Source organism: Tyto alba, unplaced genomic scaffold, assembly GCF_018691265.1.
Source record: "Tyto alba isolate M040663 unplaced genomic scaffold, T.alba_DEE_v4.0 Super-Scaffold_6, whole genome shotgun sequence".
NCBI classification, from domain to species: Eukaryota; Metazoa; Chordata; class Aves; order Strigiformes; family Tytonidae; genus Tyto; species Tyto alba.
In genome coordinates, this window is record NW_024881327.1 from 15,018,214 (window position 1) to 15,039,906 (window position 21,693).

Consider the following 21,693-nt stretch of genomic DNA (forward strand, 5'->3'; position numbering starts at 1 on the left):
GAACACTTAACCATCATTGACACTTAAATCAACTTATGCAGAAGTTTTCCACTACTTTTTCTTCATTACATTTGTCATGGAAAAGAAACAAAAGTCATAACTTCCTGGCTAAGAATGACAGGCAAAATAAGCAGTATAATCCAATAACACACAAACCTTTGAAAAAGTCATGGCCTTCGTCATATGCAAGTCAAGAAACATGAGCCCTGCCTCAAGGTAAAAAAGACTGCTAAAATGACTTCTTCACAAAGTTTTAAAGTCCTTTCTATGTTTCCCTTCCATGCATATATAGTTACCATAACATGAGAAGAAATTCTGCCTTAAAGCAAGCACTACTCATTTCTTTGAACATTAGCTGATTTTGGAATTAACAAACCATAGTGTAGTAGAGTGAGAAAACAGTCACTGGAGAAATGATGTTGCCTTTGTGTTATAATTATTTTACTTCAAAAAATATCCAAGAAGGAAGAATAGTCATTTAAGTCTTTCTTAATAAGACATTTTGTCTTTCTTTAAAAGACAGAAACAAACAAAAACAAAAAACAAAACAACAAAAAACCCTACAAAAAATAAAACATAAGAAAAACCCTCACAGAAAATTACTATGTTTAATCAAGTTTTTTCCACATCAAAGTAGTAAAACTCAAATGAAAGAAGAAATCCAAGGGAAATTCGGCTCACATTTGTGGACAGTGCTCTTAGAGAGGCTAGTCATGATATAAAGAAGTGCTAGTGAGAAGAAATATACCACTTTACGTTTTGTCACACTCCCATTAAGGTCTATGATGATAACATTTAGTGAATCAGTTGTATATTGCCTTTCTGATTGTGTTCTTTCCCACCTTACTTGATTTCCTAGCACTGCCAGGCTCTTAACACCCTGGCATGTCATAGGTTGACCGGTCACCTGGCAAAACTCACTCATCTGATCTCTGGTCTCCTCCAGACTCCAATTCCTCAGGATAGCTATGATCTGACATGTACTGAAATAGAACAACACAAACTTTGTCTGCCATTGTTTGCTGTCCTTGGAAAGCACCTTTATGCGTATCTTTTGCTAGTCCACATATGGCAATCATAAGCCTAGCTTGGAGAAACACCAAATAATACATCCTGACAGCACAAAGCACATACTGCGTAATTCTCGCTTGTACTCTGTGTTCTCTCTGCATATGAATCCCAAGTTATCAGTATTCTGGAGACATGTCTCAGGATATACAATCTTCAGAGAGGCTTTGGCAATAAAACAATAGCTAGCAGCAGGAATGACAAACGCAGAAAATGCTCTGTGGTTACAACTAGAGATACACAGAGGTAGCCTGACAGAAAATTCCTGCTTACTGCTGAAATACAGTTATCCAGTCTTGTTTTTTTCTGGACACTTATAAATAAGCTCTCTAAAGAGACAGCTGTGCAATACTTTAAAGAAAAGCATATTTTACTTCAAGCAGCAGGGAAATGACTGGGGAATATTATCTCACTTTATACCGTTAAAAAGATCTAAACATACAGTCCTATAGGCACATACTTTTCCTATCCTCTGTAAGTTTCTACAATGCCTACTACCACAATATTCAGTATTTTTTGTCTGTAATGGCTACTTCTGGAGAAAGTTTGGCAGAGATGTACAAATGCCTGCTAGTGACCAATTCTATCTTCATCCCATCTTTAGCCAAAAGTAGAAGGGAATGTTTCCAGAGGTGCTTGAACAGAGGATCAGAAACCTCATGTTCTAACACTGCATCCTCAAGTGACATGCTCTGAATCCTCAGGCTGACCAGTCACAGAATATACAGTGACTGTCAGTGGATCTCTTGCATCAACGTAGGACCTCAAACCACACCACAAACCACCCATAAATCCTTTAAAGTCACACCTTCTACAAATGCAATGTATTTTTTTCTCAGCAACACTACTGCAATAGTCCACTCCAACCTTTACTGTTAAATAGTTGCAAGTACCTCTGATGTTTTAGCATATGAAAGGAGGAAATTTTTTTTTCCCCTGAATGCACATTCTCGATTTGGAAGCATAGTTATTTTTCTGGGGCACACATGCATCACTTTCTTGGTAGTTTAGGCATGTGCGTAACCTTTATTTAGCAGTAAACTGTTTGTGCAAAGCTACATACTCTAATACTTTTGTTCTCACAATGGTGTCAATCCAGTGCTTCACTATAGTCCCACAAGGAGAGCCAGTAGGACACGTTCCCTGGCTGATCTCCAGCTCATCTGTTTGCTCTGTTCCCCCACCCACAATTGCCTGCTGTATGTTACAGTGCCTGTGTTATTTAACCTTTTAATTCACCACAAGTCCAAATTTGTTTGGGGTAGTTAAGCAACAAAAGCATCACCCGTAACTGAACTAAAATCAATAATGGTGAAGTTATGAAAAAAGTTCCATTATGTGTGAAATGTACTTCACTTCAACCACATGGATCTGGAAAGACTGACTTCATAATTCCTACCCCAGCCCAAATTCAGGAAAGAAAGTCAAGTGAAATAGTAGGACCTGCTCTTTTCTCCAATAAAACGATGGGGGAGGAAAAGGCACTGGTGGTACCTTCTGCCACAGCAAGAAACAAGAGACAACCAAGCCAGACTCACCAGAAGCTCCTGCAGAACTGGAGTCTTCTTATGGTATGTAAGCACAAGCAGAAAAACAGTCTATGAGAGATGCCTGAATCCAGTGACAGAACCTGTGTCATCATACCATTTTTCTTCCCCATGGCCAGAGCCTTCCACCCTACAAGCTGGATATCATGCACAGCTCAGGGGAGAACAAGGCAAAGGAAAAATGCTGGTCTTGAAGACAGCAACTTGAGAAGGTTGGACAGTTGTTTGCTTTTATCCCATCAATAAAAAATAAGAAAGCAGTAACTTACGAAAGCAATAGGGATGTACCCCTGACCCATCTTGTACTCTTTAAGATCAAGACAATTTGTACTACTTTCCAGAGACAGATCTCCAATTCCAGCTCTCACTAGCATTTCAGGTCAGATCCAAGGGTCCATTTAAAGGGATCGCACACAAGCTATGCTTCGGTTCACACCAGGGAACAGTCTCAGAGCACACAGATTAGATTATTTACAAATAAAGATGTGCCCCTGGAACATAATTCATGCTCCAACCACTAGCAGGCATTCAGTCCATAGGATCACACTAGAACTAGGCTGAAGAAAACTCAAACCTTTCAAAACCTGTGGAGTGTACAAGCTAGGTCTTCAACACCATTTCTTCTTCTATTCGTCCACACCACTTGCGTTTAGCAGACATAGCATTTGCAAGCTGAACCCAGAAAGTTACTTTAATTTCCCCAGAATGTATGAATGCCAGCACAGACATCTTGGTTGGAGCAGTGCCCCAGTGCTGGCACACCTATACAATCTGATTGTGTTCCTGGTTCCTAATGAGGTCAAATAGAAGGGAGTCACAAATGCATTAATAAACCAGCGAGCTTTCCAGACAGTCTGTGATTGTGGTTAGTGTAGAGAATCCACTGCCATGTTCAGGTCTCAGAAATGCTCCCAGAAGTTTGATAGATCATTGCCTCTCTCTGGAACAGCTGATTTCACAGGCACAGTAGCATACTGCAGGGCAATAGAGAATGGCTCCAAGTGAAAACACTCTAGGCAGTAACAGTTTTGAAAAGCTGACCCAGTAATGAAAATTCAAGGCATCTTGAGTCAGAGACAACTTAGGAGAATCATCATCCTAGGGAACCAAGAGGTGATACACTGTGAAAGTATATGGAAGTTGGCCCACAGTATAGGGAAACTGGCCCACGGGAGTGCACGTAAAAGAACAGAACTCAGCACAACAGTCCCCATGACAAACAACATCCCAGAGGGCCATTAAAAAGTAAAAAGCAGCAGCTAACATCAGTAAGATGGGAGAAATCAGTTATTTTTTTTTTTTCCTTCAAGATAGGAAAAAACACTTATCCCCTGCAGAATCCCTCTATGGGGGGAAGGCAAAAAAAAAAAAGTAGATTGTCAGAAAAAGATTCAGCAATACAAGATTTTCTGAAACATTTCTTCTTTGCAAATAGAAGATTAGCCTTTCTACAAACTCGTCTGCAGGACTTGGAATCACTGGCAAACAGGAACACATGGGGGTAATGGGAAATAAAAGTATTTCCAAATGCATGATTTTAAAGTGGAAAAATGTCTCTCTACATTGTTAGTCATAAAATCCATGAAGTTTCTCCATGCTGTGCATCTGAATGAGCATGGGGAACAGAACAATAGTCATTGAAACATGCCAAAGTAATTCCACTCCAGAATTTTGTCTCTGTAAGCGAGAAACTAGGTGGGGGATGTTTACAAATCTTATTTCCTTGATTTTTGTTGGTTTTGCATTTCCCACAGCAAACAGCAATAGCAGCAGAACTTTATTTTCCAAGTGCCTAGTAAAGGAGAACTAGTCTAGCTTTGTCATAACAGAGTTCGATAGGTAAATAACTGGCATAAATACATGCAAGATAGAGATTTTACCATTTTTCAGGATTAATGGTTACAAAGTATTAGAACATTAGTAAAATGATTTAAGAACCTGTTTAGATAATGGATCTTTACATACTGAGATTTAAATTGAACGTAATAGCAAATATTAGTATCCCTCTCTCTCCTCCCCAGTCCTGCAAAATTCACACACAAAGTACTGGCTTAGAAGCAAGATATATGCTTTGGGTATCCTTCAGCCCATAAGGACCCACAGCACACATGCACGGTTTCATTGTCAAACCGTGTGATAGACATGCATGCACAACTACTATGGAGTGACTAGTGTAACACTCCCTTTTGATGTCTGCCACTCCTCACTGGGGCAGTAAAAGAAGTGAAAATTTTTTCCTGAAAACAACTGAGTTTTCATTTCAGGACAAGGAGAGACAGACTCAGTCTGACAAACTGTGGCTATGTAGGGAGTTTAGCCTGTCCCAGAACGCAACACAAGCCTAAACCACCTTATATCAACATGTAAAAGTCTAGCTTAAAACCTGAGATACAGATTTAGAGTTCCTGCTTGCTAAGAATACTATGCTGGCACATAGAGGTACCATACTGGTAGACCAAACTGAAAATAACTTCACTTCTGAGCTGAAGTATCTTCTAGTTACACTGACCTAAGAAGAAAAGCTCGGAAACTAAACTTGTGCACATAATCAACTTCTTCCACTCCTCCCTCTTCATGTCAGTCAACCTTATACATGAACTAAGTCTAATTGACAAATTTTGCTAGGATCTGCAGGTTTTATCTCCACTTTAATATCTCTACCTTTGCTACCTCTTAATTAAAGTATACCCCAAAACCACAGTGCTTTCCTTCTAAAACTACCTCTCCACAGACAGTCTTACAAGGTCTAAGAAGAGAGAACAGCAATTCATCACAGCCTCAGTATTCTTGAATAGAAGTCTCCTGCAGGTGTTAAGAGAACCAGGAAGCTTATTTTCCCAAGTACCTACTAGCATCATACCATGAACACCCCCAATGAGCCTTAAGACCACATTATCTAATACATACAACCAAGGAGAGAAATAGACATTTTGTGCAAGTCGAGCTTATTTTTAAAGAGTCAACAGAAGAAATGACTTGAAGAGGTTACAAATGCCAGTGAAATATAAACATTTTTCCTCTGCTGCTGAGCAAAGGCAGTGTAAGTTGCTTGGTTTTAGTAAAGACTCTTTATAAGTTAACAATGTTCACATCACTATTGAGAGAGGGTAGGGTGGGGGATGGAAATCAGCTGCCATGGATGAACATTTTTATGGTACAAGCCCAAGTCTGGTGCCTGAAAACACTGTGAGACTGAGCTATATAGTGCATCCATGTATAGATAGATTTATTCATCCTCCAAGTTTATTGCCCCTGCCCCCAGCTCTCTCTCAGGTTCACGACTCGGAATGCTAATTGCCCAGTTTTGTTTAGGGCTGGCTAACTGGCTGTCAAGCCAATTCTATTGCCTATGTGACAAATGAGCTCTTTCGCCTCCTTGCAAAGGCTGTAAGGAAGGTCACGAGACTGTATAGTGTGCTTTTTTTTTTCTTCTTTACAACAAAGTTTAAAGAGAAGAATTCAAGCCAACTTAGCAAAAAGGAAAAACTAGCCACCAAACCCACAAATGTACCCCAAACTGGTTTTAGCCAGCAGCAAACAGGACTCCTGTAAAATGTGGATTAAAAATGCCAGATTTAAAGAAATAACGTGGCCTGGCACACCATCTTTTTATCTTAAAAAGATTCTGTGAAGCAGCAAAAGTATATACAAGTTGATAGCCAGGCTACAAAACAACACAGGAGATACTTTTGAATATCTCCAAAGATGAAGACTCCATATCATCTCTGGGCAAACTGTGCCAAGTGCTCAGTAGCCCTCACAATAAAAAAAAAAAAAAAAAGGCAAACAAAAAAAAAAAAAAAAAAAAAAACCACCAAAACACACACACCAAAACCAAACCAAACCAAAAAAAAACACAAACAAAAAACAACACAGACAAAAAAGGAAAAAAGGAAAAAATGTGTTTCCCTACATTCAGGGAGATCTTCCTGTGTTTCAGTTTGTGCCCATTGCCTCTGTTAGTGGGCACTACTGAAAGTAGCCTAGGTGCATCCCCTTTGTACTCTCCATCAGGTATTTATATATACTAAGATTCCCCTGAGCCTGCTCCTCTCTCCAGGCTGAACAGTCTTAGCTCTCTCAGACCTTCCTTATAGGAGAGATGCTCCAGTCTCTTAATCATCTAGGCAGCCCTTTGCCGGGCTCTCCAGTATGTCAGTGTCTCTCTTGTACTGGGAAGCCCAGAACTGGCCCAGGTGTGGCCTTACCAGTGCTGAGGGGAAGAATACCCTCCCCTCAACCTCCTGGCAAAACTCCTAATACAGCCCAGGACACAATTAGCCTTCTTTGTTGCAAGGGCACAGTGATGGCTCATGGTCAATTTGGTGTACACCACGTGTACCTTCTCTGAAAAGCCACTTACAATACTGTCTTAAAAGCACATACAGGCTGTCTTACAGTATACTATTACAACAGCCCAGAATGCCTAAGGGATATCCAGGCTACCCTTAGGTGAGAAGCCTCTCTAGTCTAGCTAGAGAAGTGCTTTTCGGTTATATACAGATCTCCCAAGTCTTAGGCTTCACCTACTTGGCTTTCGCCTCTGACTTCCCAGCTGCAAGAACAACTCTGTCTGGGATGTAACTGATTTGCCCACCAAAAAGTTGCATGGGGCCTATGAGTATCTGGAGCTTGATCTTGCAGACTGCAGCTTCTGGCCATTGCCTGTCCTCTAGAGAGCTGAATGAAAGAAAGGTCTCAAACTGGCTTGACACAAGTCCATTTTTCTGTAATTCCTGCTACAAAACCCAAGTCTCTCTATGCTCAGGAGCTCTGCAGTTCAGCTATACCTATACTACATTTTGGTTGATACAACCATGAACAGAAACAGTCCACACCAAGCACCGCAGGACACAACAGTCAGAGAAGCTTGGGAGAGATGCTCATTTTTAAGCAAAGACCTGTGGTTTAAAACAACAAACAGTATTTTATTTATTAACTTCTATAAAAACAAACCCTACTATGTATGGAGCCTGAGCTAATGCGTATTAAACTGCTCTACGTGGTTTTACTTGCTTGTCTTAAAAACAAGATGGCATTTTCTCCCACTTTCAGGATCTGATTAAAAATGGTTTATGGTGACTTGATAATAGGTGTCCAAATCTCAACTAAAAACATGAGATTTGGCTTCTGGATATTAGCAATTATGAATTGAATGCATTTTTCCTAGCAAGTGGGGTTGCTTTCCCATATAGAAAATATGTAAAACCTAACAAACCACTATTCTGCCAGAACACCTTCTAGATGTAGGTCTGGTATGTTTTAGATTTTGAACACTAGACTATAGCTGTTTTCCCTTTACCTGCTCATTCATTTTAAAGAGGAATCATTTCTGTTACCTACTGAAATGACACAAAAAAGTTAAAATCTATTTTGGAGTGGCTTTCTAGAAGAAAGTTCATCTCCGGAACTTAAACATAGGTATAATCTCTGTGGGTATGCTCCAAGTATTAAATAAAATGTTTTTTTTTTTTCTTTTTTTTCTTTTTTTTTTTTTTTGGTTGGTTGGGGATTTTTTTTTTCCATTCAGGAAAAACGTAAAAAAAAAAAAACAACAACCAAATAACAAAAAAAAAAAAACAACCACAACAGCACCTCTCCCCAAGCCTATTCAAGACATCCAATATGAGTATAATAGGGTATGTAATTATAAATATATATGGGTGTACACAGTGTGAGTTAATTAATATCCCATTACTATTTGTAATTATCTACATCCAAGGCACATGCACAGAGCAATTAGAATCTAAGTTAACAACTCACTTCTAAACCAGCAAAATTTGTCCTGAAGTTTTAAGTGGCAAAACTCCAGTGCTTCCAATGTCTTATTTGCTCTGCTGCAAGTGCCAGTTATTATGCCTTAAGTGAACATCAATTTATAACTTACTCAGTGTTTTCCATTATTATGTAACTCCATATCATAGCACTAGTGTTATCAGCCAGGTTTTATTATTTTCAGTCTTTTAAACTGAGAAGAAAAGGAAACTCTGGTTTTAATTTTAGCTGTTGTCTTTTAGTAAGCCAAACTCTTCATCCAGTAATCCAACACATACTGACTTGTTTTGTATACTATGTCTTGATACTTCATCTCCCCAACTTCTGCAGCAAGCAAACTAAAAATTTGGCTCTGGTTCAGAAATGTTTTCTCTTTCCCCACACCCCTTTCTTCCCATTTCCAAGTTGATTTTACAGTCTTGCAACACTGAGTGTTCCAGTGGATAGTTTTATTTGCACAAGAAAAACCAACAGCTATTCTATCTCAGGTTTGGCTTGGTTTTCAGGGTTCATTTTATTTTGGTTTTGGGTTTTTTGTTTGTTTAGTGTGGGGGGGGGGAGGTTGGTTGGTTGTGGTTTGTTTTGGGGCTTTTTTGTTTGTGGGGTTTTTTGGGGGTGGTTTGTTCTGTTTCGTTTTAAGAGGAACAGCAATTAGCATGCTGTGTTAAGGCAAAGCTGAGGGGGCTTATTTTCAAGAACCTGCCCTCTGAGACATGTAGGCTCTCTCTCCATTCCTGGGGACACACACAGCAGACACACTGCCAGTACTGCCTTCAGTAAAGTGTTGTAATATCTGAGATGCAATCTGAGTGTGCGTGGATTGAAATGGTTATTTTATGTGCAAGTGTCAACCATGATTTCTTGCCAATGCATTCTTGGGAAAAATGCCAAGGATCTTCCTTTAGGTGAGATGAGCCAAAGTTTTATTTGACAGAGAAGCTTGATTTTTCTTTCAGTAGAACTGTGTGTGGACACAAAATGTGCAGCATATTACTATTCCAATATTTCATCAGAAAAGGAGAAAGAGGAAAAACATGGAGTTTGGTGCTATATTCAACTTACCTTTTCATTCCATGCCCACAATCCAATCCCAAGAAATGCTATGCCAAGGAACTAAAGGGGGGAAAAAAAAAAAAAAAAAAAATCAGAGCAGGAACTATAAATTTATGGGATTTTTTTTTTTTTTAAACACATACTCGTTGACTTATCCTCTCTGTTGGATAATCAGTTTTATCAGGACTGTAAAGGCTAACAGAGAGTTTTAACATATGTATGCAGTTGTTTATTTTACAACTTGAACAGTGGAAGAATTTAAAACTTGCAAAGCTCATTCAGGGATGTTCCCCATAGGAACAGTAGGTGCAATAAATGCTACTTTCTCAGCATCAAGCAAGTAAGGTTCTTTTTGAGCTTGTCAGACTCAAAGCAAACTCCACAGTCAAGCGACACATTATTTTGCTGCTGTACTACCACCACCTGCACGAAACAACTGTCCTTTCAGCACTCTCCCAATGACAGAAATTAATTCAAAAGAAAGTCCTAAATACACATGTACTGCCAGTTTTAGCGATGCTGTCCACAGAAACAGAGAAAGCTGTTTAAATATAATATAACCTATGATTTTGGAGGGGGTGGGGGGGAGGGGAAGGGGAGGAGAATACTGGTCTAAGTGAGTAAGGATTTTTAAAAACCCTAAAGCCAACCTTCTGATATTGAATGCTTCTGTATTTTGTAAAGGAATTCTCCAAGGGACTCAAAAGCACCAAACTCAAAAGGCAGTGTCTTTCCCCCGTGACAGAATAGGGAACAGCACCTGTGACTGTGTCATATCCCTGTATTCACCATTCCACTGAATAATTTAGAGCACACTGTTTCACTCCAAATACTACAGGGTTTCCATACAAAACCCGCCCTAAGGATCAGTGAAACAAGCAGAACAGACAGAATAACCACTCTGTCTTCCAACATCACCAGTGTGTATTTGGCACGATACAGTACCAATCATGTAGAAGGTTTAAAAAACATATAGTAGATGTCCAAGCATCTCTAAATGTCCATCTGTCCAACTTTAATCCCTGTTTTTTAAAACTTAAGTGCTGGCTAAAAAGAAAACTACATTCACTCTAGTTTTGGAGTATGTAAGGAAATGTTGCTCAAACATCAAATTCTGGTTTATTTTGTGGTTTCTCCATACTGCAGTGTACAGATTTATTTCGGCACATAGTACATTTTCTCTTAAGATTTGTGTAAATGATTTTTCTTTTGCAAAACAAGACAAAAGTGTTATTCTGTTGATAAGTGAGAGAAGGCAGGAATACCAACTTTAAAAGCTTTCCCAGAAGTAATTTCAACAGCCTTGAAGCAAGATTCCTTTTTTGGTATACACTTTTTTTTTTAAGAAGTGGCAATTCTAGATTTATAGTACAAGAATATCTGCAAAGTGTAAGTTAATACTAAGTGGAATATGCTCACTGCAATACCTTGAAGTTCCCTAACACCCCTTGCATCTGCCTGACTTTCTCCTCCAAGTATTCTTTGCCAGCTGACCAAAGGACCATGGATACTACACCCAGCCAGTTTACCCAGAAGCCCATCTATACTAACTGGGAATTAAATTCTCCTTTTTGACTTGAAGAGTCATGACTGTAAATTTAAACAATGCTACAAGCAAGTAGTCTTCAAAGTGAACTGCTGCAAGCATTTTTTTTTCCCTAGATGGAAAACCAGAACTGCTGTTCAAAAAAAGTCTGTTATTTCAGCAGCCTTAATTGTTTATGAAGTACAAGAGACCAATCTGAGACTGTCGATACAGCCTCCTGTAATACACCATATGAGCCAAAAAAGGTCATCTTACCTGTATCAAGACTGCTCTTTTTCTATGGTTATAAAGCTTGCCAGAAGAGTGTATGTAATCTTCCTGACTGCAGTGATTATGTGAAACCTGAGATAAAGCTGTACAAGTTTCCAAATCACTTTTAGACAAATGCAGCTGAGTTCTTTTTAGCAGTAACAGGCTCCTTTCCTTTTTCACACAGCCAAATGCACTGAGGTTGAATGAACAGGGGTGAGGGTAAGAAAGCTATATTATTATGAAAATCCATAAGCTGCACTTGGAAGTGGCAAATTGCTATTTGTAGAGAGGTACAAAACTTTGTTTTACCAATAGCTTAATATGGTTTTGAACAGAATAAGTGTAGAAAACTAGAATGTACTAATCTGATCAGCGCATATGAATGTAACTTAACAGCCATGAACATCGGCTGCAAGTCTGGCTCAGATCCACTAGCTTTATTAAATTTAATACAGGCAAGTGTCCTAACCTTCCACCAGAAGTTGAGATTTAAGGGTATGATTACCTCATGGGTTGAAAAAGTGACTTATAATAGACTTATAATATGGGTCTTAAGCCTGGCCGAGCTCATCTCAATTTACAGATTGGGTAATGAGACTGTACTATACTAGGTCAAAGCACCTACACAACTGAAATTGTCAAGCTTCCGGCAAGCCTGTCAAGAAAAAACAGGAAACTGAGTTCTCATAGTTTTCAAGAGGATCAAAGAATTACATGCTGTTCTATCCTCTCCATATCCCAAAACATAAATCTCTGTCCAGTTGCCTTTTGAGCAGCTGATGAAACAGGAACAGTGGGCAAGATCCATTAAGAGAAAAAGGTTCAGGATGGAATCACAAACTCTTTATCACAGGATGCTGTGAAAATCAAAAGCTTAATGGCATTCAGAAAAAAAGATTAGTTAAATTAATGGAGGATCCATAGCTATTGAAAAGTGATTTTGATACTGCCTCTGGCTCAGGAAGTGTTTACACTGTTGCCCCTTGGGAGATTGTAATTGGGAAAAGATCACTGTATGAACGGTTTGTTGCTTAAATGTCACTTTCCTTGGACAAACTCTACTTGCATTACTTGAGACAAAATATTGAGCTAGGCAGACCACTGACCTAACCCCCTACAATCATGCCCTAGAAAGGCCCACCCTCGCACAAACACACCCTGCAATGGGGATAAAACATAGGGGAATGCTCTCAGTAATCCCCACTGCCAAAAGACAGATGTTCATAAGGAAATTTACACCTCTCACAAGGATTAACTCTGTATTTTCTTGACAATTATCAAACTCCTGCATAGCCTAAAAAAAAAAAAAAAAAGTTAAGTGCTTAGCCTCTGTATGTTTGCTGTTAGAACCAGAAGTAAAACAGGACACATACTCTGCTAATCTTGCAGCCCTTCTGCAGATGTATCCAAGACAGTCTTGTTCTGCTTACTTGTAACCAGAAAGAAAATCTCTTCACACCTGAAGTACATGGGGAGAGGGTGAGATGGCATACACAATCACTTCAGTTAGAGTCTGGAAAATTTCATTTACATCCATTAAATTATTCCAATGAGTAATAAAATGGTGGAAGTTTGCCTCATTATCTACAAAACACACTACAGAGAAAAACAGTCTCAATTCTCCACAGACATCTAGTAAGACCATTTAGCCTGACTATAAATGGTCACCGGATCGGGGCAGGGCTTGTAAAATCTTGATACTTTTCTTTTTTAAACAATAATTTGCAGGAGAATATTAAAACATTCCTCTGGAGTATTACAGCCTTACAAAAAAACTTGCATAGTAATACTTCCTCAGTGATAGGTTTTGTATTCACAAACATCAAACAAATGTGTTCAGATTTCTCTTCTATGAAGATTATATGTATTTAAGAGTAGAATATGTAGCAGTACTTGTACTGTTGCCTTACTTGTAAAGTTCACATGCAGTTTTCAGAGCAGATTGATTGATATGTGTTTCAAGCTGCACATACCTTATTCTCAGTCTCGCCTGCGTGGAGGAAAATTAATCTTTGTTGCTAGGGATACAACATCATAGAGCACAGCATCTCATTTATTTAAAGGGTGCTGGGGTAAATACTAATGCAAATACTAGAACAAGTTTGAAAAAGATAAAAAGAATCTTAATTGCACAGTGTTCAGATGTTACATCTCATGCTGAATTTTTCATCTCAGCTGACATTCTTAAAGAACTTGGCACCAGTTTTCAAGCAAAAATATGACAGCTGTGGGTTAAGCCATAAAAGGTTGGTTAATGTCTCACATGCATAAGCCAGTGTATATCCCTGTGTGGATACATTAAAGCGTTGTGTGAGAAGGAACTATAGTGCAGCCACCTGATTTCACCTTCACCAAGACAATATGAACACACTAGCAGAAGCACATCAAAATTTTCGAGTTCAGAAACAGAGCTTCCTCACAAGAGTTTTTTGAGCTCCGTATTTAGGCAGTGTGAAAACCCCCCACCTGCCCTCGCTTTGAGCTGCCACAAGAACTCTGCACATGGTGTTAGCAAGGAGACTATCGGGATTCCTATGGGCGCTTTGGTGTTTCTTCTGCGGCAATATGCTGTAGGTTATTCACAGAGCAAGATTTCCTTCTGTGTGATTCAAGCCGTCACAGCACAGGAACACAAGGTACAGTATTTTACTGACAAGCACAAAAAAGATTGGGACAACATGAAGTGTAATATTTCATATCCTGAAATTCAGTCAGGAAAGCACAAGACTTCCGAGCTTTGTACATATATAAAACAGCACTGACAAGTTCCTAACTGACTCTAAAACCCCAGATGAACAATTTTTCCCTAAGCACTTCCTCTGCAGCACTCTATGCTCAGACTCACTCAGAGATATTTCAAAATCAGAATAGTCACTGCCTTCTTTAAAGTATTTTATGCCAAATCATTCTTTCTGATTTTTAAAACCAGGGCAAAACGGAGCTTAATGTCTGTGTCAGAGCACAAAGGCTTTTGTTGTTGTTTCTATTGCTTCTTTAAGTAGCCCTGACAGAGAAAGGACACCAGAACAGAAATTAAAATGAAGTTTCACAGTTTTCTTCTTCAGTTGGTGCCACTGACGTGCACTCTGCTTTAAATATGTCAGTTAGCATTCTTTCAAACAAAACAAATAGGACATCCTCTCAACTCTTCAGCTTTGGCCTGGACCAGTATCACAGGGAAGGAAGATACCAGCAGTCTGCCCTGTTCCTTCTTATATTTACCCCAGTTCCAATAATTTTTCCATTCTCAGCACAAATCGTTATAACATTTAATTTTCATGTGGTTAAACGTAAGTGGTGACCACGGGAAAGGCACACTTCTCAGAGCATACATACACATTTAGATATCTATGCCTATGCTAATGCTTACAAAAAATGCATTCTCCAAAAGCCCATTGCTTGCTTGCCTTGAGACATTAGCAGCAGGAAAGCTCCATGTACTACAGTCAGTGAATGAAGATGCTGCGTAGGTGACTAATTACCATTTTGGTTCACAGCGACATTCAGATATAGGCTGAATATAGACTAAAAGACGTCAAATCTATTTCCATTTTATGTGCAGCTTTTCAAAAAACATTAAACTATATTTCACAGATAACTGTCTCGGTAATATCTTTTCCCTCCTGACACAAAATGCACACACGTGGAAGAAAAAAGATCCCAGTTTCCACACATTTTGCTCAGCTGAATCAGACACGACTGATTTTATAGAATCATACAAAGTAGAAAAACAGACCCAAGAACATAATGAGAAAAGCTGTCTGCTCCATCCTGCAGGACTCTTCACGTGATGCTTTCTAATGAAAAATTAAGCACGTATGACCCCGATTTTCAAAGCAAGGTACTGTGGTTGCTAATGTATTTTTCATTTTCACCAGTATGGGGTTTTCTGTTTTGTCCGACAAGTAAGGGAGATATATATGTCCCCCTCCCCCATCAAATGCACAGTCAGTTACCATTATTTTCTTATTGCCTTCTCTAGTTCTTTAATTACAAAAGCAAGACATCTGCTTTCTGTTACTGTTGCTCTATGTATTTATTTTATTGCTTTCTGGTGGTGCAATTGTAAGCACTGCCAATCAGCTTGGAGCAAGAGTCTCTAAAGACTGAAGTCCCTCTCCTCTTGTCCACAGAAACTGATATACTGGAAACCAGAAAAAGGAGGATGAATTAGACCCTATTTCCCCTGCTCCAACTTTTGAACAACTCCCCTCAAGCCTAGATAAAATAAAATTTAACTCTTTCCAAGTTCACAACGAGACTCTCCAAACTCAAGTCCCGCTGTCTAAAGAAAATACTTTATTTGGAACAGACTTCTTTTAAAGTATTCGAAACTTATACACAGCAGTCACTTTGTAAAATTCTTCAATAAAAGCTTTTCGGAGTTTACAGATTTTGTTTCTATGAGATCTAGATGATTTCCTAAAACAAGTATCTTTTTCTCCCACACCAAAAAAAAAAAAAATTAAAGACCTTCAAAGTAAATACCCTACCAATACCACACAAAAACATTTTAAAGTCCTACAGAGTTTTAGTAACAAGACTCCTCCATTCACTCTCACATTGGTACACTCATCTCACACAGTTCCTATCCCTTCTCTTCTTTATACTCTATCAGTCTTTGTTTCACCATCTTCTCTTTCTCTGCTCTCCCTGAGCCCAAAAGTCTACATGGGAAGACTGAGAAATTCTGCTCTACACACCTCTCCATGGGCCTCTTCCTTGCCTTCACTCCTGAACTACAGTAAGTGCTCTGCATCCCTCTATTTTTCCTATCCAGCCTTGTTCTCTTCATCAATACCATTATATCTCTAAGCACTCTCCACTGCAGCTTCTCTCCCTGAAGTCAGTTTCTATTTTTAAAATCATCCAAAAATTATGTAAGTGGTGCTGTAGCAGTGTATGAAAACAGTTTGGGCTTAAAACATAACCACAAGCAGCAGAACAGTGCAAAATGAAAATAAGAGAACTGAAAAAAAAAAAAAGAAAACACAACAACAAACCCAAATTCCACATCCTATGTCAGTACACTAATCATTTCTTTTAGCCAGTTTGGCAATGCAAAGACGTGAGTCTTCATATTCTGGCCTGCAGGTAAGAAAAAGCTATGAAGGCAAAGAAAGCATGTTCTGCTTCAAGCTGGGGTGAAGCAGCGTGTCTGGAAGCAGTATTGCAAATGGGTCATCTTCCAGGTCTGTCTTGCTGCCCAGGGCTAGCAGCTTCCTACCCCAGAGGACAGCAAGACCTCTGTGGGCTCTCCTCTTCCTGCTTCTGTACTGTGAGAAGTAACAGAAGAATTTTGCTTTCGCTAAAAGTAATTAAACAATTACTTTTATTGAGTTAGGCTAAAGCTGTTATTAAATTAGTGTTGTTAAAATTATAACAGTTAAGCAAGCCTTTTTTGATCCCAAGTTAGGCATATGGTTGGGCATTCTGGGGAGTTGGGCAAGCAAGAGGATGGGGAGGTCTGTGGTTAGGTGTCATGTAAAGGGGAACTTGGATGGAGGGGGGCTGGGGAGGAATGGAAGCCAGCAGAGAAGGGTTAAGTGAAGAACTCTTGATGAAGAGGAACCTGGACTGCGCCGCCGCCCCCCCCCCCCCCCAACAACCTGCCCCAACAGACCACCAAGATGCCAAAGAAGAAGGGGGGAGAAGGAAAGTGGGTGGACTTGTTGCTTGGCTTGGTTGTGTTGCATTGTTCTTTCTTTGATTTTATATTTGGACCGAATGGTTGCATATGGCATTATGGTTGCCTTCCCTGCTCAGCAGCTGTCTGTTTTGTGATAAAAAGTAGTGACGCAGTGGAAAAGTACTGAGAGAGACAGCCTCGGAGAAACCAAGAAACAGAACTGAGCAGGTGTAAAGAGGAGAAAACCTGCCATTTCGCTCAACCAGTGAAATCTTCTGGTGGCTCTATAAAAAGAAGCTCCTGCTGGGGCAGGTTGCGCCATTGCACCCAGCGCTGTATTCCTTGCTCCACTGACTTTGTCCCCAATAAAACACTTTTTTAATATAAGTGAGCTTGTTTCTCACATGCACTGATCTCATTCATCCCAAACCACCCCACCTGAGCTTCAGGCTATTTAGGTGCAGCCCCACCATGACTCTTCTTTATATTTTTTTTTCTGAAGCTACTGTTCTATTAAAAGCAGAAATTAAAACAACAACAAAAAAAACCCACACACATAAAAAACCCACAAACAAACCAAGAACACAAAACAGCATACATGAATTTCTCATTATAAGAGTGATCCACAAAGGCTCACTTATTTCAGTTACAAGCAGTGAAGTTGTAACATCTAATTCAGGCATTTGATACAGCAAATGGAAAGAATGGATCTGAGCTAGCCTTTTTCCTTAGTAACAAATGGGCAATTACATTGCCTACACCATTGACCTGAGTAGCTGAGAACATAAAGAGTGCAGAGCCAGGAAACACAAACAGGTAGGCTTGTCAACACAGCAGGATACTCTGAATGATCAGCATTTCCTTTTCAAAAAGCAGTCTCAGCTCCTAGCTGTGCTCCTAGCCTACAGAGTGGGAGTCCCAAAATCTTCTATTCCAGCTACACAAACTGACACATCCCAGGCTGTTTCAATGGTCTATACTCAGAGCTATTCTCTTTGCATCGCAGAGAAGCAAATGCACGTGGAGGATGAGGGAGGCAAGAAGAAACTCAACCAGTCTGGATAGAGAAGCTCACTAAGTGAATACCGCCAGCTTTACAGACAAATTTGGGCCAAACAGTTTAATCTGGCTCTCCTTCTACTTAAAAATCAAAACCACCAGCACAGAAAAGATAGTGAACACTGAGCAAACAGTGAACACACACCCAACCTGCAAGTGCATGCAGAACTTTTTCCAGCAAATTCTACAACAGCTTTATTGCCTCTTATCTTCACCAAATGCCCATTCCTGGTTCTTTTTTAGGGGTCCCCCACAGTAAGCTGTTCAAAGCTATTTACAAAGAAACGGGTACCACTTATATGAAAAAATCATAGCTTGAAAAGGTAGAAAGTGATTCACTTCAATGTAGTAACATGCCAAAAGACAAGCTCAGGCATCCAAAATCCTGACCCTGATATGATATGATTGTATAGCCTATCACACCTCTCCCCAGATCAAATCCAACTCAGAACTATAAAATCTTTAACAGCAAATACACATATATATGACATGCGTTAATATATGAAAGAAATCAACTTCTAATAGTCACAGCACTGAGTGTCGGGGGGATGGAGGATAGCAGGGGACACAAGGGTGGTAGGTTTATAAAGAGTTATTTAACAGCCTAGTAACTCTTCACTTTACATAAATACAGCCAAGAGCATCCAGAGATCAGTACTACTTTGTCAACACAAACAGAAACATGACCTCAGAAGTCATACCAGCTGTGTGTATATGTGCCTGTGCATATCTTGGTTTTCCAGAGGGATGTGGGGAAAAGAAATAAAGCTAAAACACTAATTAGACTGGTAACAAAATTATTTTCCAGTACCCACACACAATTACTATCAGAAATCCAGATGCACAAATTACAAGACATGTTCTGTAAATACTGAACAAAACCCTTTATCATTTTGAGCCTTGTAGTCACTGCAATAGATGTCTCTAGACACAGTAGTGTTTTTAGCCACTATCAATTCTCAACTATCACATCTCATGTGCTAAGTAACTGCCCAGAACTAAAAAATTCAGATTACGTGTTAAAAATGGCTCTGTGGACCTCTTAGTGCAGCTTCCAGAAGCACCAGAAGGTCTGTCGACCAGAGCTTTGAAAAATTCTATTCCAGACAATAAGGTCATTCAGTACTGAATTTTGTCTTGCTGGGCGTTGCTTCTTAATAACTCTAATAGCTACTTTATGTCCCTGACACAGACTACACAAGGTTATTCACAAAATTAAGCCAAAATTTTACTAATGTCAACATTAACCAATGCTTTATTAGGTATTTTTATACCACAAGATTATCTTTATAATTTCCAATAAAAATAAAATTTGCAAGACTTGACATCATTTTGTCATTTCTGCAGTAACACTACTTGGCAGGGGGCAAAGGAAACAAAACAGTGATTTCAATTTCTTTTCAAACAGAATTGACATGGAACAAATCAGAGGCAAAAAATGGTCACAATACTATTCACCTGAAGGTTTTATTCCTAGGCAAAAATTCCAGTTTGGCAGCGGAGGAAAAAAAAAAAAGGCAGCTATAAAACAGTTGCTTGTCAAAAAGAAACAGACCATTGACCCTTTCTCTAGTTTCCAAACAGCATCAAAAGCACCTCTATTTGTCATTTTCAAGAGAGGAATCGGGGGCTTGACTGCACATGGAGGCAAAAAGCTCTTCACTTCTGTAAAAGTGCCCCTTCAAATCACAGTTGTTTAATGTGATACGGCAGTCTGAGTAGGTTTTACTGCCCACACCTTTGCTGGACTTGGGCTGGACATATATAATGCTATTGCTGCAATTTAATTTTAAGGCATTTAACTTGCTTGTTTTAAGAATAAATGCATTGAAGAAATAGAACTATATTGTAAGATTTACAGCTCACTACAACAGAGTCTATTTTCCTCATATAATTTCAGCTTGACCAACAATATGAGCAATATCACCTAGATCATATAAAATGCTCATTTGCTAAGTGCAAACTTTTATTCCCAATTTTATTGCCACTTTTAAGTACATTATTTCTGTAAACTATAGTTCCTGATGAATCCATTATTGTTGCCTATTACTATACTTCCCTAGTTTGCACAAACACTAATAGCTTATCCCTCCTGTTAACGCCTATCAGGAAAACAAGAATTAGAAAATTTGAGGGATGTGGAAATGTAGTTGTAGTATATACAAATGGCTCCCTAAGAGAAAAGCTATAGAAAAGCAAATGATGCTGCCTCACTAAAATAATTCTGCTGCATAGCTGCACTCTTGCAGTCAGTTGGTCTTTGCCTATCACTTTTGCAGGATGAAGGTGGTGTTCTGGTATTGTGAAGCTGACTTGCAAGAGAGTGCACATGCCAAAGAGATAATCTAATTTTCTCCCTTATCTGTAAAAGCAGAGCAGCTGTTTTTAAGATCCCTCCTTACTTTCATGCAGTCATTACCAAGGAAGGTAGTACCTCAAGACCATTTTTAAGAAAGCCTTGGAAACACTAGAATGATCTTAAAAATAGTCTTTATGTCACATGTCAGTTTCCAAACAGGGTCTTACATTTAAAACAACCCCCCCCCAAAAAAAAAAACACAACAAAAACACAAAAAAAAAAAAGAAACACACAAAAACACCAAACTAACACACAAAAAAGAAAACAAACACCAAAACCCCAACAACACATACCACAAGAAAAAAAAAAAAAACAACCAGCAAAACAAACCAACCAAACAAACAAACTACAGTAACCTTGAACAGAGAATATGGGATTTGGTTTGACTTTCTGCATTAACCCATCATTTTAACTTGGTCCAGCAACTGCAACTCCTCCTTACATAGGAAAAGTGTTTTCTTTCTGCTCAGCCACAGAAAGCTTTCAAGGCACAGGGTATAAGCAGCACAAAGCAGCCATTTAATCATAAAATATGAATACTGGGTAAGTTTCCATGCCCAGCTGGACATTGTTATAAAAGAGAATAAAAGAAAGCACTTAGTTTTTACTGTTTTTACTGACTGCCAGCAGTAAAACTGATTTAAACAACTTTAACTGTTTCCCATGGAACAGTCACCCTACATAGAATCTCAACAGGGACCTCTGCAATCCACAGACTCTCAACTCCAGCCTTCCAGGCAAAACCCACTACATTTGGCTTGATCAGCTGGAAGATAACACGACTATGAAGAACTCTGCCTTTAAGAGTCCCACATGATCTTGTTGGAGCAGTGTTGCTTTGGGCACACTACACAATAGCAATGCATTAGGGTACAAACTGAATAAAGCAGATCTTTGTCAGACTGCGCGGCTCAGAAAGCCTCCTGACTACCGATAGCAGACTTTTCATCACCAATATTAAAGGCAAGGATAGCAGCAGATCAAGAAATGTGTGTTTTAACAAATCTGTGATGAAAACAAAGGCAAAAGCACAAAAAAGGAAGTTCTCAACATTGTTTAAAAAGCTTCATCTTCTAAAGGAGTAACTCCACACTATACAACAGTTTATTCTAACAATGCATTTATACAGCAAAGAAGGTACATCTCAGCTGCTAACCAGAGACAACTAATTCCTGCTAAAAACACCAATGTAAAGAAGTTACCCTGGTAGATCAGGGGTAAAAACTTGAGCCTAAGTGTAAAGGAGAACATATGAAGAATCAAACTGCTAAACAAAGTTTGACACCTCCCTGCCTGCACTGCAATTTGAATCCAAGCTAGCAGAGAAAATAAACATTTTGCAACACAAAAGTGCAAGCATAGAAAAAACAACTTATCTGAAAAATATTACTGAAGTTTTTCCCTT

General features: G+C 39.1%; 1 protein-coding gene across 1 annotated transcript in view; it reads right to left on the minus strand.

Annotated features, from left to right (window-relative positions):
* The window catches only part of TSPAN5 (tetraspanin 5), an 87,632-nt gene that overhangs the window by 12,539 nt on the left and 53,400 nt on the right, over window positions 1-21,693 (minus strand). The window contains exon 2 of the mRNA XM_033005096.2: window positions 9,453-9,503. Coding sequence (XP_032860987.1) covers window positions 9,453-9,503 — 51 coding nt within the window. The remainder of the gene's footprint in view (window positions 1-9,452; window positions 9,504-21,693) is intronic.